Genomic DNA, 14,921 nt, shown 5'->3' with positions numbered 1-14,921 from the left:
ATTTAGGACTGACCCAGAAACTCAGAGATACTAAGCAGAGAAAATAATGATAATAAAAATGACAGTAGTATCTACTCTTCACAAAACATTTACTAAGTGCCAGTAGTACAAGGGTTTTATATACATTTCTTATTTAATTTTTATAACAAACAAGTGAGGTGCTTTCTCTTATTGAGCCCCTGTAGACTTTGAATATAACGATATTTATTCAGCTCTTATAGATATTGAATATAAAAATATTTTCCTTCATAATGGTCTTTAAAAGGGGATGTAAATGGGGTGCCTGGGTGATTCAGTGGGTTAAAGCCTCTGCCTTTGGCTCAGGTCATGATCCCAGGGTCCTGGGATAGAGCCCCGCATTGGGCTCTCTGCTCAACAAGTAGCTTGCTTCCCTTCCTCTCTCTCTGCCTGCCTCTCTGCCTACTAATAAAATAAAAGGGGATGAAAATTCTGGAACGTGGTTGGAGATCATTTTCATCAGTGTTAACGGATTTGTAAACTGATTTGTACTGACTCATCCTCAGTAATATCCACCTGCTGCTTCTGTATTTGTCATAACTGTAAAGTTTGTATTTAAAAGCAGCCAAGCTAAAAAGCCCTACCAGGGATAAAACTCACAATCTTGGCCTTATAAGCATCACACTGAAATCAACTGAACTTATAGCCTAACAATACCCATAGCATTCAGTAACATAGAATTTCTTTATGCTTAGTTTTTTTTTTTTTTTTAATATGCCTATTTTTAAATAGAATGGGATAGAATCTTACTATTGAAACATAGAAAACAGGGCGCCTGGGTGGCTCAGTTGGTTGGGCGACTGCTCAGGTCATGATCCTGGAGTCCTGGGATGGAGTCCCACATCGGACTCCCTGGCACGGCAGGGTGTCTGCTTCTCCTGCTGACCTCTCTCCTCTCACGCTCGCTCGCACTCTCTCTCTCAAATAAATAAATAAAATCATTTAAAAAAAAGAAAGAAAGAAAGAAACACAGAAAACAAGGCAAAGAAATTGATGCAAAACGTGCAAATTTAAAAGTGTGAAATTGGGACGCCTGGGTGGCTCAGTTGGTTGAGCAGCTGCCTTCGGCTCAGGTCATGATCCCAGGGTTCTGGGATCGAGTCCCACATCGGGCTCCTTGCTCGGCAAGGGAGCCTGCTTCTCCCTCTGCCTCTGCCTGCCTCTTTGTCTGCCTGTGCTCTCTCGCTCTCTCTCCCTCTGTTTCTGGCAAATAAATAAATAAAAATCTTTAAAAGTGTGAAATTATCAGAAGTCTTTGAGTTACTCTATTTTGAAAGCTGCAGTCATAGAACACAAGATAAATAAAATTATGACTGGCTATACCAAGTTAATACAAAACTAAGAATCAAATATAACTAAAGAAACCCTATACTCAGAGACAAGAATTGCATTTGCTACAAAGGTAACAGAAGGTCCAATTACACTTATGTAACAAAATAGATAAGAATATAATCAAGGACAGATGGAATTTTTTGCCAATCTAAGTAAGGCCAAGTTGGCTAACTAAAATTCAAAAGTATCATACTATATTGTCTAAATTGAGACTTGACAATGTCACAGATGTCACGTTTGGATTAAAGAATCTTAAATGGCAGGCCAAATAACCAGGAATGAAATCTGTAATCTCAGGTTTAATCAGCCATTGACAACTTCCATTTTAGGGCAGGACAGATACAGACTAGTTGGCCAACAAGCTGCTCAAACTAGTGTTTTGTATTCAACCAAGGTGAACAAAAGCAATATAACCACTTTAGGAATGCACTAATTTTCAAGGAACATGGAATGGTTATGAACCTGTGTTTGATTAACCATCAGTGGCTTAGACCAATGTGTTGAATGAATATCTATATTATCTTAATACATTATATCTTGTTGTAGATATAGTTTAAATTTTAAAATTATAAATCAAGATATCTTTTTTTAAAAAGCATCCTCAATGTCATAACATTTAACCATATACTGTGGGTGGGGCAGTGCCACCATCCCCCCCTTCAATTCCAAAAATTGATCATTTGTAGAGTCTGCTTATTAGTGGAAATGAAACCATTACAGGAATCACAAAGCACAGCAAACTCTTAGAAAAATGAAACTAAGATCCTTACTAGACAATAAAAGTCTGTCAATTGAATTACTTTTTGAAATATGGAATTTAACATATATTGAGTTAACCACTGATATATAGTAGATGACACATAATATGCAGCAAGTTATGCAAAATGCCCTTATCTGATATAAAGACATGGAAAAATTCTTATGCTATACTCTAAAATGGTAAACATCAGACTATAAAAGTATATCCACATTATAATAATTTTTTAAAATTTATAAAACAGACTAAAAAATATCAAAATGCTAATAGTAACTAGATCAGGGTGATGAACTGTGATTGATTGTTTTTCTCATCTTTTTCTGGATACTTTTTCTAATGTGATTATATTATTTCAATAATAGAAAATAATTGGGCACCTGGCTGGCTCAGTCGGAGGAATATCCACTCTTGATGTGTTGTTAGTGAGTTTGAGCCCCATGTTGCATGTAGAGATTACAAAATAAATAAATAAACAAACAAACAAACTTTAAAAAGAAAGAAGAAAAAAATAATAAGTCAAATAGAAGTTACTTATGAAATGAAAAGCTGATTTGAAGGTTCTTAGACTAGGCCTGCAAGATCTATTTTCTGCTTCTAATTATCAGTCTTCTTTAAAATGCCTTCAGCTAAATCTTGACATAGTTCTGTCAATGAATACTGCAAGCACATTGCCCCATCACCTCTAGGTACTAGAAAAAATTCTATAGAAAATATAAACTTTAAAAATTCTGTGTTTTTAGTACTTCCAGTTTTTTCCCCAGTTTTCTCCTTATAACACTCTTTACTCCATACCCTGGTTTAGTGTATTGTTGCCAAGTCCGACAAAAGGAAGCAAGGAAAGCATTAATAACATTTTCAAAACCCTAGTGCAAGCCAATTCAAATATTCACATTTTTATTAATCAATTTAGTCACCATCCTCTTATATTAGGTTAAACTAGTAGAAAATATACTCAATACTATTGTTAATCTCACAAAGTATATGATAGTAACTTTACAAAATACTAAAAACCATACCAACTATAAGTCTGTATGGGAAGAGAAAGGAAAAAGCTAAAATGGTGAATTTTAGTAAACTATAAAAGAAGGAATTTGTTAAGTTAGAGCAGAATGGTATGAAAGGAACATATTGAAAACAAAATAAAAACTAGAAGGTTAGGTAAGGTAAGGTTTTTAGAAGTGTTCATATACATTTGCTATCATTCATAACAGTGCAAGTAATAGACACACTCAAAGCAAAAGAGCAGACACAAACACCTATAAAGCACTTTACTAACTCAAGTTACAGATCACACATTAAAGAATGACTAATCCAATTGCTAGCATTTGAAATATAGCCAACAGGTCCATTGTTGGTTATATCAAACTCATGTCCAATAATATTATTGTATGCATTGTGTAAAAACCATTTTCCAAATGCTTTCATGTGGCTGGCTCTTTTGATCCTTTTTCAAGTCCACCGAGGTAAGCAGATAACTACTTACCAAAAGCCAAGTTTATCAGTGGTTAAGAATCCAAAACAAAACAATTTTCTAACCATCTCATATTCATTCTATTATATCACATTGCCTCCAAGTTATGTGATTCCAGTACACAGTGGGTATTTATATTTATATAATGAATGAATTTTGATCTAAAAAATTAGTAAGATTAGAAAGAATACAAATGAGGGTAGAGATGGCCTATGTCTCATTCTCCCATGTGATCAATATACCACATCATAATAATTAACTATAGCTTGACCCTCTCCAAAGTTTCATGTTCTTGCTTGCTGATGGAAAAGGTCTCTCTCAGGGTGCCTGGGTGGTTCAGGCAGTTAAGCATCTGCCTTCAGCTCAGGTCATGATCCCTGGATACTGGAATGGAGACACACATCAGGCTCCCTGCTCTGCCAGGAGTCTGCTTGTCCCTCTCCCTCTGCCCTGCTCAGTCTCTCTGTCTCTCTCTCTCCCTTTCAAATAAATAAAATCTAGAAAGAAAGAAAGGAAGGAAGGAAGGAAAGGAAAGAAAAGAAAAAGGCTCTCATTTAGAACAACTCCAAAATGACTATGTAACTATGTCAAAGAATATGGGTATATACCCTGAAAAAAAATACGTCCTTCATCATATTCAGAGAACTACAAACTCATCATGCCTAAGTGACAGACACAGCTCCCCAAAGTTGAGAATAATGTCAAATCCAATTTCAAAAACTAATATTTTACTACACTCTAAGAGATCCATAGTGCCATCCTTGATTTAGCCCCTGCTTGGGCTCATGATGGGACACAACCAAGTCTGAAGAACTTTCTTATTTCCTTGCTCTTACTGAAGATGCTAATAGGGGTGACAGTCACCCAAGTAGACTCACCATGGGGTTAAATACTGAAAGACCGTCACTCCAATCTAGACAGGTGGACATCTGCTTGTTTCAATATCAAAACCACAATGTCCTTCAAATGTTCTTGTAAATAATGCTATCAATATGTTAGCACCTTCTTTAACTTTTTTTAAAGACATTATTTATTTATTTGAGAGAAAGTGTGTGTGTGTGCACCTGCAAAGGAGGAAGAAGGGGGCGTGGGAAGAATCTCAAGCAGACTCTGCACTCAGCGCCAACCCTGAAATCATGACGGGAGAACCAAACCAAAACTCAGATGCTTAACTGACTAGGCCACCCAGGCACCCCAAACACCTTCTTTAAAAAAGCATTAAATGTTCTCTGAGTTTGGGGAACATTTCAAGCTGAACGGTGAAAAATCACATTGTATATATCTCTCTCATTGCAAGTTTAGTGGGAGAGAGAGAAGACTCATATAAGGAAGATCTATGGCCCCAAACGGCAGAAATTTCTGTACACGGGAATAATTTAGAAAGGCTTCATGTAGAGGGGAGATTTAGGACTTTTTTTGGATGACAGGCCTCAGTTATGGTCAAAATGTGTTGTATTCTTTTTTTTTTTTAATAAATAAAATCTTTTTTTTTTTTTTTAAGATTTTATTTATCCATTTGACAGAGAGAGATCACAAGTAGGCAGAGAGGCAGGTAGAGAGAGAGAAGGGGAAGCAGACTCCCTGCTGAGCAGAGAGCCCAACGTGGGACTCAATCCCAGGACCCCGAGATCATGACCTGAGCCAAAGGCAGCGGCTTAACCCACTGAGCCACCCCAAATGTGTTGTATTCTTATCTCTTTCTAAAATAAGGAGAGGAAGGACTAAGATATTATTTAAAAGCTTAAGAATCAAAAAAAAAAAAAAAAAATCACCTATCATGTGAAGTATTACCTAAAGGAAGGTTTGTGTGTGTGTGTGTGTGTGTGTGTTGCACTTTATTTTTTTTTCTTTTCAGCATAACAGTATTCATTGTTTTTGCACCACACCTAGTGCTCCATGCAATCCGTGCCCTCTCTAATACCCACCACCTGGTTCCCCCAACCTCCCACCTGCTGCCCCTTCAAAATCCTCAGATTGTTTTTCAGAGTCCATAGTCTCTCATGGTTCACCTCCCCTTCCAATTTCCCTCACCTCCCTTCTCTCCATTTCCCCTTGTCCTCCATGCTATTTGTTGTGCTCCACAAATAAGTGAAACCATATGATAATTGACACTCTCTGCTTGACTTATTTCACTCAGCATAATCTCTTCCAGTCCCGCCCATGTTGCTACAAAAGTTGGGTACTCATCCTTAAAAGAAGGTGTTTTTAAAACCACTCAGATTTCTACTTCTATCACCAATTCCAGGTCTCATTATATATCTCACCCCCACATGACTCTGTCCTACCGCTACCCTACCCCCCACTTCAGCCATCTTGCTCATAGCAAGTCTGCCATTATTACTGGAATGTGCTATAATCTTTAAGTATGTTGGAGTAAAAAGAAAAAAAAGTTTTAACAAAGGGGAAGGATGGGGGGAAAGGCTATATGCCTAGCATTCACAAAATGCTCCCATCTCCATGTTGAACATTATTTCCAAATTAGACTATACACACTATACTTAAGTGGCTGTCATTAAAGCATTACTGTGCCACCTGTGAATGTTGAAAGCAGTCCATATTATTTTTATCACCCAGTTCTGGCATTTCTTCACATTTAAATACACCATGAACTCCAAAATATAGACCTGTATTTCTGTTTCTGTTCCAGGGGTCCTTTACTCTGTGTCTCTGTGAGGTCCTTTTTAGAATCACTGTCCTGGTTCCTAGATTGGGGCCATCACAAAGCAAAAATAATGGGCATTTAAGAGTGGGGAAACCCATCTAAATGTAAAGTTAACTTTTATAAGGAGTACTTAAAGGATTAAAACTATAGTTTTTAAAATGTAAATTTAGGGGATCTGGATGGCTCAATTGTTAGGAGTCTGACTTTGGTTCAGGACATGATCCCAGCATCCTGGGATCAAGCCCCACATTGGCTGCTTCTCCCTCTCCCACTACCCATGCTTTTGATCCTTCTCTCACTGTGTCTCTCTCTGTCAAATAAATAAATAAAATAATAAGTAAATAAATAAAATGTAAATTTATTCTATTTCTAGGACGTCTGCCAGAAAAACATGAAGACCTAGAAAATCCACAATACTAATCAACACAAAACTTGAGCTGCTAGCTGTGATACCTCAAGAAATTTCCTCAACTTCTCTGGGACCTATTGTCTAAACTATCATAAAGAAGGAGTCTTAACCAGCTAGTCCTTCCAGGTCCTTTCCATTTTAAAATCTATTTTTTTCAATAAGTACAGAAGTACTAAAAATCATCTTTATAATACAAATGTCTGATAATTTTTAAAAACAAAGGACAAAGGAACCTCATATATAATTCTTAAACTGAAATTCAGAAAGATCTCATAATAATTGTAGGGTGTCATGAAAATTGTGCCTTTGCTTGGCTGTCATTTGCTTCAAATAAAGCCTGAGCCACAGGAAAACTATTTTAATACTATGAGAAGATTAAATAGTTAATCCACTGGGAAACCAAGCTGAAAGACAGAATTCACAAATCCGCGTCCCAGAGAGAAGCATTGAAAATAACAAACAAATTTGTTTTATTTTGGATAAAATTATTCTAATGATACACTGTACATAAATACTTTTTATTATCTGGCATCCATTTTCATTCCTGCGCCTTCCTTTCTAATCTGAAGCTGAGATGAAGATTATGTCTAACATTGGCAGAAAACAACCATTTTTAAGTCAGTCACACAAATGGGTTGTAACATATCTTGGGGGAAAACATCCATAATAATGCATATTCCAAATTTATGTCTTTGAAGATAAATTGAGAGAACTGGAAGATTGGGCAGATTATGGTATTAACTGCCAAGATGATTTCTGCTTTCATGGCTTCACAAAACTGGAATTTCTAGTGCATCACTCTACCCCATAATTATGCATCAAAATATTAACCAATTAGCAGGTAAGATGGTAAGAGCTCAAAGGGTAGTAATAATTAGACATGAAACTTGAACTTTCATAGAGTTCCAAACAACAAACAGGTCTATCACACTTCATAAATTCAATAAACCATATCTGAGGAAAACCTACCAACTCATATTTTGTAAATAAAATAATTTCATTGACTTTCAATTAACATCATGTACTAGCTCTTCTTTCATTTCCCTTACTTCCTAATCCAACTACAAACACATAAAAGTGGGGCATGTATATTTTATAAAGTAGGATATGATATAAATAATACCCCCTAATGCATAAGCTTTGAAGTTCACTTTTTATTTGAAATACTTTAGAGTCAGGGCACACTTTTCATTTTTTAAACCACTCTTCTTAATGAATCAGGATACCAAAAAAATGCTATTAAAAAAATAAAGGAGAAGGGGCACCTGGTTAACTCAGTGAGTTAAAGCCTCTGCCTTCGGCTTGGGTCATAATCCCAGAATCCTGGGATGCAGGGGGCCTGCTTCCTCCTCTCTCTCTCTCTCTGCCTGCCTCTCTGCCTACTTGTGACCTCTATCTGTCAAATAAATAAATAAAATCTTTTAAAAATAAATAAATAAATAAAAGTAAAGGAGAAATAAAAATTAGAAACAATTATCTTCCATTTCTAGTTCACGCCATTGATTACATTTTGTGTTAGTTCTAACATATTTTGTTCATTTAAAGAAACTCATCTGCTAGGGATGTAAAATCAGGGACCATGTATGTCATACATGGTATATATCCTCAGCAGTAGACAAGTGTGCAGCATGGGGTCCCTGGCTGGCTCAGTCTATACAGCATGTGACTCTTGATCTCCCTTAGGACTGTCAGCTCAAGGCCCACTTTGGGTGTACAGATCACTTAAAAATAAAATCTATAAGGGATGCTGCCGTGGCTCAGTTGGCATGATCTCAGGGTCCTGGGACAGAGCCCCAAGTCAAGCTCCACGCTCAGCTGGGAGCCTGCTTCTCTGTCTCCTACTTCTGCCCCTCCCCCCTCTTGCGTGCTCGTCTCTCTCTCTCAAATAAATAACATCTTTAATAAATAAGAAAATAAATAAAATCTTTAAGAAAAAAGTGTTCAGCACATAGTAGACACTTAATAGATATTTGTTGCATGAAAAAACAAATAAACAAATGACCAAACACCAGGAAACCATCTATTTCAATAAAATAAATATCTCTAAAAGCCTCACTTAACTACTTCTGTATTTTCTAAACATTAAATTGTTTCAAATAATTCAAATCACATGTATATAAGCATTTCAGCCTGAAAGATCCTTATTACATGAAATTAATATATAAAATGTTTTCGAAAACATTTGGAAATATGTTTAAGAACAGAAATAAGAAATGTTAACTAGACTAAGGGGTGCTGATCATTTTGCAATGTATACAAATTTCAAATCATTATGTTGCACACCTGAAGTTAACATGTTATATGTCAACTATACCTCAATTAAAACAAATGAACAAAGAACAAAAACAAAATACACAGAAATAGGTAAGAAAAGCCTGAGTTTGAGTTCCAGTACTGGTACTTAGTAGCTAAGAAACCTTGAACAGGTCACCTCGTGCCTTTATGACTCATTTTTTTATCTGTAAAATAGGAATAAGAATATCTACCAGCCTACCTCACAGGGTTTTAATGTTGATTAAATAAAATATTGTACATGTGTCTTATAACCAGTGGGGAAAAGCAACCACAAAAGACAAAAAGTTTCCTGTTCAGTAACAAGAGTACCCAAAATAAATAGATTGTTGGGAAAGTCAAGCTTGAAATGTTAAAAACTTCCTTCCTGTAGATATAAAGCCAATAGTTTCACTAACAACAAAATCACATATTTAATAGACCAGCTATGCAAAGTTCTTACAACTTGTAATACCTTCACATTGCCACATCAGCATGGGGAAAAAAAAATGTCCAGAAAGGTCACCATGGAAATCAGTGCCAGTGACAGACCTAAAACTGACCTTTTGACTGTCCAACCAGTCTTAAGCCTACTGAGCAATGTCACTATTTAAAATTGCTTTAGTAAGGTAAAAACACAGCAAACTGAAACCCAATTAGACTGCGTTACACACTAATCCAAACTGATTATCAAGGATATGTACAGTTCTCTGTCAAAGTCAAGCAAAGACATTTTAGCTCACAACCACATAGACAATGACACAAAAACACAATGGTCCTCTCTGTATCTCCATTTTTGTCCAGCTCTTGACATATTCTGCAAGCTAAAGTTCTTGAAAGGGAAAAATTTTGGGGGTGCCTGGGTGGCTCGGTCTGTTAAGCATCTATCTGCCTTTGGCCCAAGTCATAATCCCAAGGTCCCAGGATCAAGCCTCATGTTAGACTCCCTGATAAAGAGGGGGTCTGCTTCTCCCTTTCCCTTTGCCCCTCTCCTCAGTTTGTTCTCCCTCTCTCTCAAACAAATAAAATATTCTAAAAATAAGTAAGTGAATAAATTTTTTAAAAAGGAAAAATTTTCAAATTTGCTAAGTCAGCATTCATAAACTGGAAAGCAAAAAAGCACATCACCTCTTAATGTCTTAAAATGAAAATTCAAATGTTTAATTCATCTTATTGTTTTGAGTTAATTGAACAGTTCAATTCAGTATACCTATATATATATTTTTTTAAAGATTTTATTTATTTATTTGACAGAGAGAGAGAGATCACAAGTAGGCAGAGAGAGAGAGAGAGAACAGGCTCCCCTCCGAGCAGAGAGCCTGATGCGGGACTCAATCCCAGGACTCTGGGATCATGACCTGAGCCGAAGGCTTAACCCTCTGAGCCACCCAGGCGCCCTACCTATATATTAAAAACAAAATATATACTATCCTTCATCATTCATTTTTGTTGATGGAATAAAATGATGAAAATCTATCTAAGCCATCCATTTAATTTACCACATTTTCTAAGAATTCAGCTACCATATTGAGGCCATAATCACTATCTTTCTAAACCTATATACCCGGGGGGAGGGGAGGAGAATGTTGCTTTTAGTGTGTGTGTGTGTGTGTGTGTGTGTGTGTGACCACTCTAAAAAAAGACACCTAGTATTTTGGCATTTTCTTGATCTAAAGGTGTAGTTCATCTATGATGGGATGGCTATGATTTGTTTCTATGTATTGACTTATCCTGCTGATAAATAGCGTAGTTTTATTCTATATTTAAAATATAGATCATGACCAACCAATAGAAACAATATGAGCAATATCATATTTGACTCTAAATTTTTTAGTAGCCACATTTTTAAAAAGGAAAATAAGTGAAATTAATTTTAATAATATTGTATATAACTCAATGTACCAAAATATCACTTTAATGTACAATCAATACAAAGATTATTGATATATTTGCATTCATTTTTCTTACTTAATCTTTGAAATTCAATGTATATATTACACTTATATATGTCAAGTATGACGCTAAATTTTTATCAGAAATACTCTATCAGTTTCTAGGTTATATAAACTAAACAGCTGAAAAAGCAGATCCATTTAACCAACTTGTTTCAAGAATTTTCAAATATGGGGCGCCTGAGTGGCTGGCTCAGCGGGATAAGCCTCTGCCTTCGGCTCAGGTCATGTTCTTAGGGTCCTGGGATCGAGCCCCACATCAGGCTCTCTGCTCAGTGGGGAGACTGCTTCCCTCTCTGTCTGCCTTCCTCCCTGCCTACTTGCAATCTCTCAGTCAAATAAATAAAATCTTTTTTTAAAATTTTTTAAAAATTAAAAAAAAGAACATTCAAAAGTTATCCAAAAATGAGGTGCCTGGATGGCTCAGTCAGTTAGGCATCAGATTGTTGATTTTGGCTGGGGTCATGATCTAATGGTTGTGGGACAGAGCCCCTCATCAGGCTCCTTGCTCAGCAAGAAGTCTATTAGATATTCTTGCTCTTCCTCTCCCACAGCCTCCCCACCTCTCTCTCTTTCTCTAATAAATGAATAAATCTTAAAAAAAAAAAAAAAGTTATCCTAAAACTAAATCAAGGACCAGTTTTTAAGTTTAAAATTAAATTGATTAAAATTAAATAAAATGATAAATTTAGTTCCTCAGTGGCATTAATCAAATTCAAATGCTCCATAGCCACATGGGTTGAATAGTAGGGTTGTTATCTGAATCCATATCCAACCCAATGAAAGATACCCTGCAAAATACCTAAAATATACCCTGCCAAAAGGCATTTTCAGAAATTGAATGAAAAATATTCTCCCTAAATATGAAACTTTCTTTTGAACTTCTATTCCCCAAAGTTGTAGATGACCCATGCGCTTATTTTGAGAAATCTTAAAATGGAGTCATCACCCTTAACACTCTCTGCATCTAAGAAAAAAAACACAAGAACCTTTAGGACACTTTCTGCATTTCGCAGTGGAGTCAGTCCCCTATATCTGTTATTACATTATTCAGTGAAGAGGAAAGCAGATCAAATGCTTCTGTTGATTTGTTTCAATGTGTTGATTTACTTATCCTGCTGCTGAAGCCTGTCGCAAACTAGGGTCAAATTGGAGAACACTGTAAAGATTCAAGAGAATCTGAGGAAATAATTTTAATAAGTTCAGGTCCTCTCTTCCTGAGTTTTATCTTTTCTAGCAATATCAAGGTATACATAAATTATCAAAGCCACTCATTTGTAACTGAACTAGTATAGAAGCAGGAAAAGGCAACTGACTTTAAGCTAAATAAAGTTTTGTGAAGTATGTTCTTGCCTTTCACCTATGCAGGTTTAATGGTTAAGAATTTGTCTGGGTTGGAACACTGGTTCCTTCACTAGATACTAGTTTAACTTTAAGCAGGTCACTTAATGTTTTCAGTGTCCTAACTGTAAAATGGTCATAATAACAGAACCTAAATCAAAGATTGTTATGGGGAATAAATGAGATTTTCCATGATATAAAACATCTTAACAGCACTGACTCTTAGCACATGACATGTATCCAACAATGACTGCTCAGAATCAGAATAATCAGAGATGAGGATATATTTTCAACAAATATTTGTTGTAAATGAAAATATATGTCTCCAAGCACTTTCTAAATACCAAAGTGCTGTAAAAACATAAGCTATTATTACCCTATGTAAAATAAGTTTAGAGAGTGGATCTATTCAGTGTATTTAATGAAAAAAAAAAAGGACCTTTACAGTGCAGCTTACCAAGTTCTGTTAATATTTTTATAAACCTTTCCCAAATAGACCCACACTTATGACTTGAAAAGTATAAGCATGATCAAATATCAATCATTTATAAATATATTTTATTCATAAATCAAATAGAAATTATTTACCTGCCAACAATACTTTAGGGTCATCCATGACTCTGCTCACCTTCAGTGTAAGCAGTATCAGATTTAATAGTACAGCAAATAAACTGCCGTATGATATTCTAGAGAATTCACAGATAAAAAAAACTTAAATCTTTAAAAATTATTTCTCTCACAGACTAATTTTCAATTTTCATTTCTATTTTATGCTCCTTCTTCACCTTCTTTGACTGGATCCAGTAACAAAACTACCACTTACTGGGTTTCTGCCATGGTACAGTTACTAAAGAGTATTATAAGGCCAAAAGAGAGGTAGTAGCAGTGATTAGGAGAAACAAACTAATCCAACAATTGGATAAGTAGCATCCTTCTCAAAAAAAAAAAAAATTTAACCAAATTAAAACTTCAAAAGCTTTATAACAGGTGATTCTAAACAGTCATAAAACTGTCACCTCCAAGGGTAATCATTTCCTAATCTGTTTAAAAAAAAAAAATCTTTAAGATTCATCTTATTCTTCTGTGATGTCTCTACACTTTTGAAAAAAAAGATTCATCTTATTCTGTGGTTCCTGGCTGGCTCAGTAGGAAAAGCATGACTCTTAAAGGGGGGGGGGGGGGGGTGGAGCCCTATGTTGGGTGTAGGCATCACTTAAATAAATAAACATTTAAAAAAAATAAAATTCATGTTATTCTTAAAATTGATTAAATTACAAAGTCTATAAAATTGCCATTTCTATGCCTAATCAAGATTTGCCACTAAAATAATAATGCTGACATGACAGGATTGTTAAAATACCTTTTGAGAAAGACTACATGAGTGGAGGATTATTTTTTTTCATTAATTTCACATTTCTCCAAGGGCACTGTTTTCATAATCCTTAAAGTATAAAGAGAAGTAGATTCATAGTAGACCCTCAGAGAGCTGTGAAAGCAACGCACTTATTCTACCATGAACGCTTCATTAATATTTCAGTGATGATGTTGCAATTTTCCATAAGCAACTGTCAGAGCGCTGCTTCTTGATACGTATCAAAACAGTCTAAGTTACATTCAACACTCGTGTACCTGGCTTTGACCAAAACACAATTCTGATGTATCCGGTATTTCAAAACTCACACCCAGGCATGTATAATTTTATATTGTATCCACCCTGCCTAACCTCAGGATGTTTCACCCAGTCACCCATTTAACCCTTCCACTTGCTGAAGAGTTTCTTCCTTCTACAGACCTATCCCCAGGGAATCTAATTCTTAAGGAGAATTCCCATCCGAGTGCCTAAGAAGCCAGATGCGTCTCCTACACCCGTACGCTTGTGCTACGTCTGTCCCTGTGATGCTTCACGAGACTTCCATTTGCACAGGCATCTAGAACCCTGCGTGGGGAAGCGCTGTCAGTCTGATGCTTTGTCTCCTGCCTCAGAAGGCCCGAGCTGCATGTACACATATGACAGACACTCTCTAAATAATCCAAAGAACTCCACAGCCCAGCACGGCGACAGCTCCTCCCGGCAAAGCCGGCCAGGCCATCGCCCAAGGCCGCCCCACCTGAGGTGACTGTTCCTCGGGTGCGAGACCAGGCGGGGGCGGGGGCTGGCGCCAAGGGCTTGCACCCCTGAGGAGTCCGGGCGCTCCGGGGACCCGGCGTCGCGCAGCCGCCCGCTACCTGCAAACGCCACCCGGAGGCGGGCGGCAGAGTCTCTCCGGCAGCGCCCGGCCGGCCGGGAGCCCCTGCCTCAGCTTACCCAGCCGCCAGCCTCCCACCCGACGGTCCCCTCAGATCTCCGCACCACAGCAGCCGCCGCTCGCGACCGGAGCGCGTCCTCCCGGCGCCCTAAGCCCGCCGCCAGCCCGCAGTCCACCCGCCGCCGCCGCCGCCGCCGTGTCCGTCCTCACCTGACAGCCACCCGCACCGAGCTCTCGTCCGGGGCACCCCACATGCTGGCGGCTGGCGACAAGCGGGGCCGCTGGGCCTCTGCACCGCAGAGCTGAGGCACCGCCGGCGGTGCGGCGCTCGGGCTCAGCAGACTGGAGCGGCAGGGGGCGGCCGGCTCACCTCCGCCGCGCTCCAGCCATGTTGGGCGACTGAATGGAAAGGTGGCGGCGGCGCTGAGGCAGGAGGAGGAGGTGATTCACGACTGGCGGACG

The 14,921-nt window shown here is 37.7% G+C and overlaps 1 protein-coding gene across 13 annotated transcripts in view; it reads right to left on the bottom strand.

Annotated features, from left to right (window-relative positions):
- The window catches only part of KIF21A (kinesin family member 21A), a 151,951-nt gene extending 137,154 nt beyond the window's left edge, over positions 1–14,797 (bottom strand). For all 13 annotated transcript variants that reach the window (XM_004771830.3, XM_004771831.3, XM_045072916.1 and 10 more), the window contains exon 1: positions 14,670–14,797. In XM_004771830.3, coding sequence (XP_004771887.1) covers positions 14,670–14,713 — 44 coding nt within the window. In that variant the 5' untranslated portion in view covers positions 14,714–14,797. The remainder of the gene's footprint in view (positions 1–14,669) is intronic.
- Positions 14,798–14,921: the final 124 nt, after the last annotated feature.

Source organism: Mustela putorius, unplaced genomic scaffold, assembly GCF_011764305.1.
Source record: "Mustela putorius furo isolate JIRA1106 unplaced genomic scaffold, ASM1176430v1.1 tig00537227_pilon_pilon_pilon, whole genome shotgun sequence".
Lineage (NCBI taxonomy): Eukaryota > Metazoa > Chordata > Mammalia > Carnivora > Mustelidae > Mustela > Mustela putorius.
Note: the sequence above shows the minus strand (reverse complement) of the source record. Positions and strands in the feature narration are given on the sequence as shown.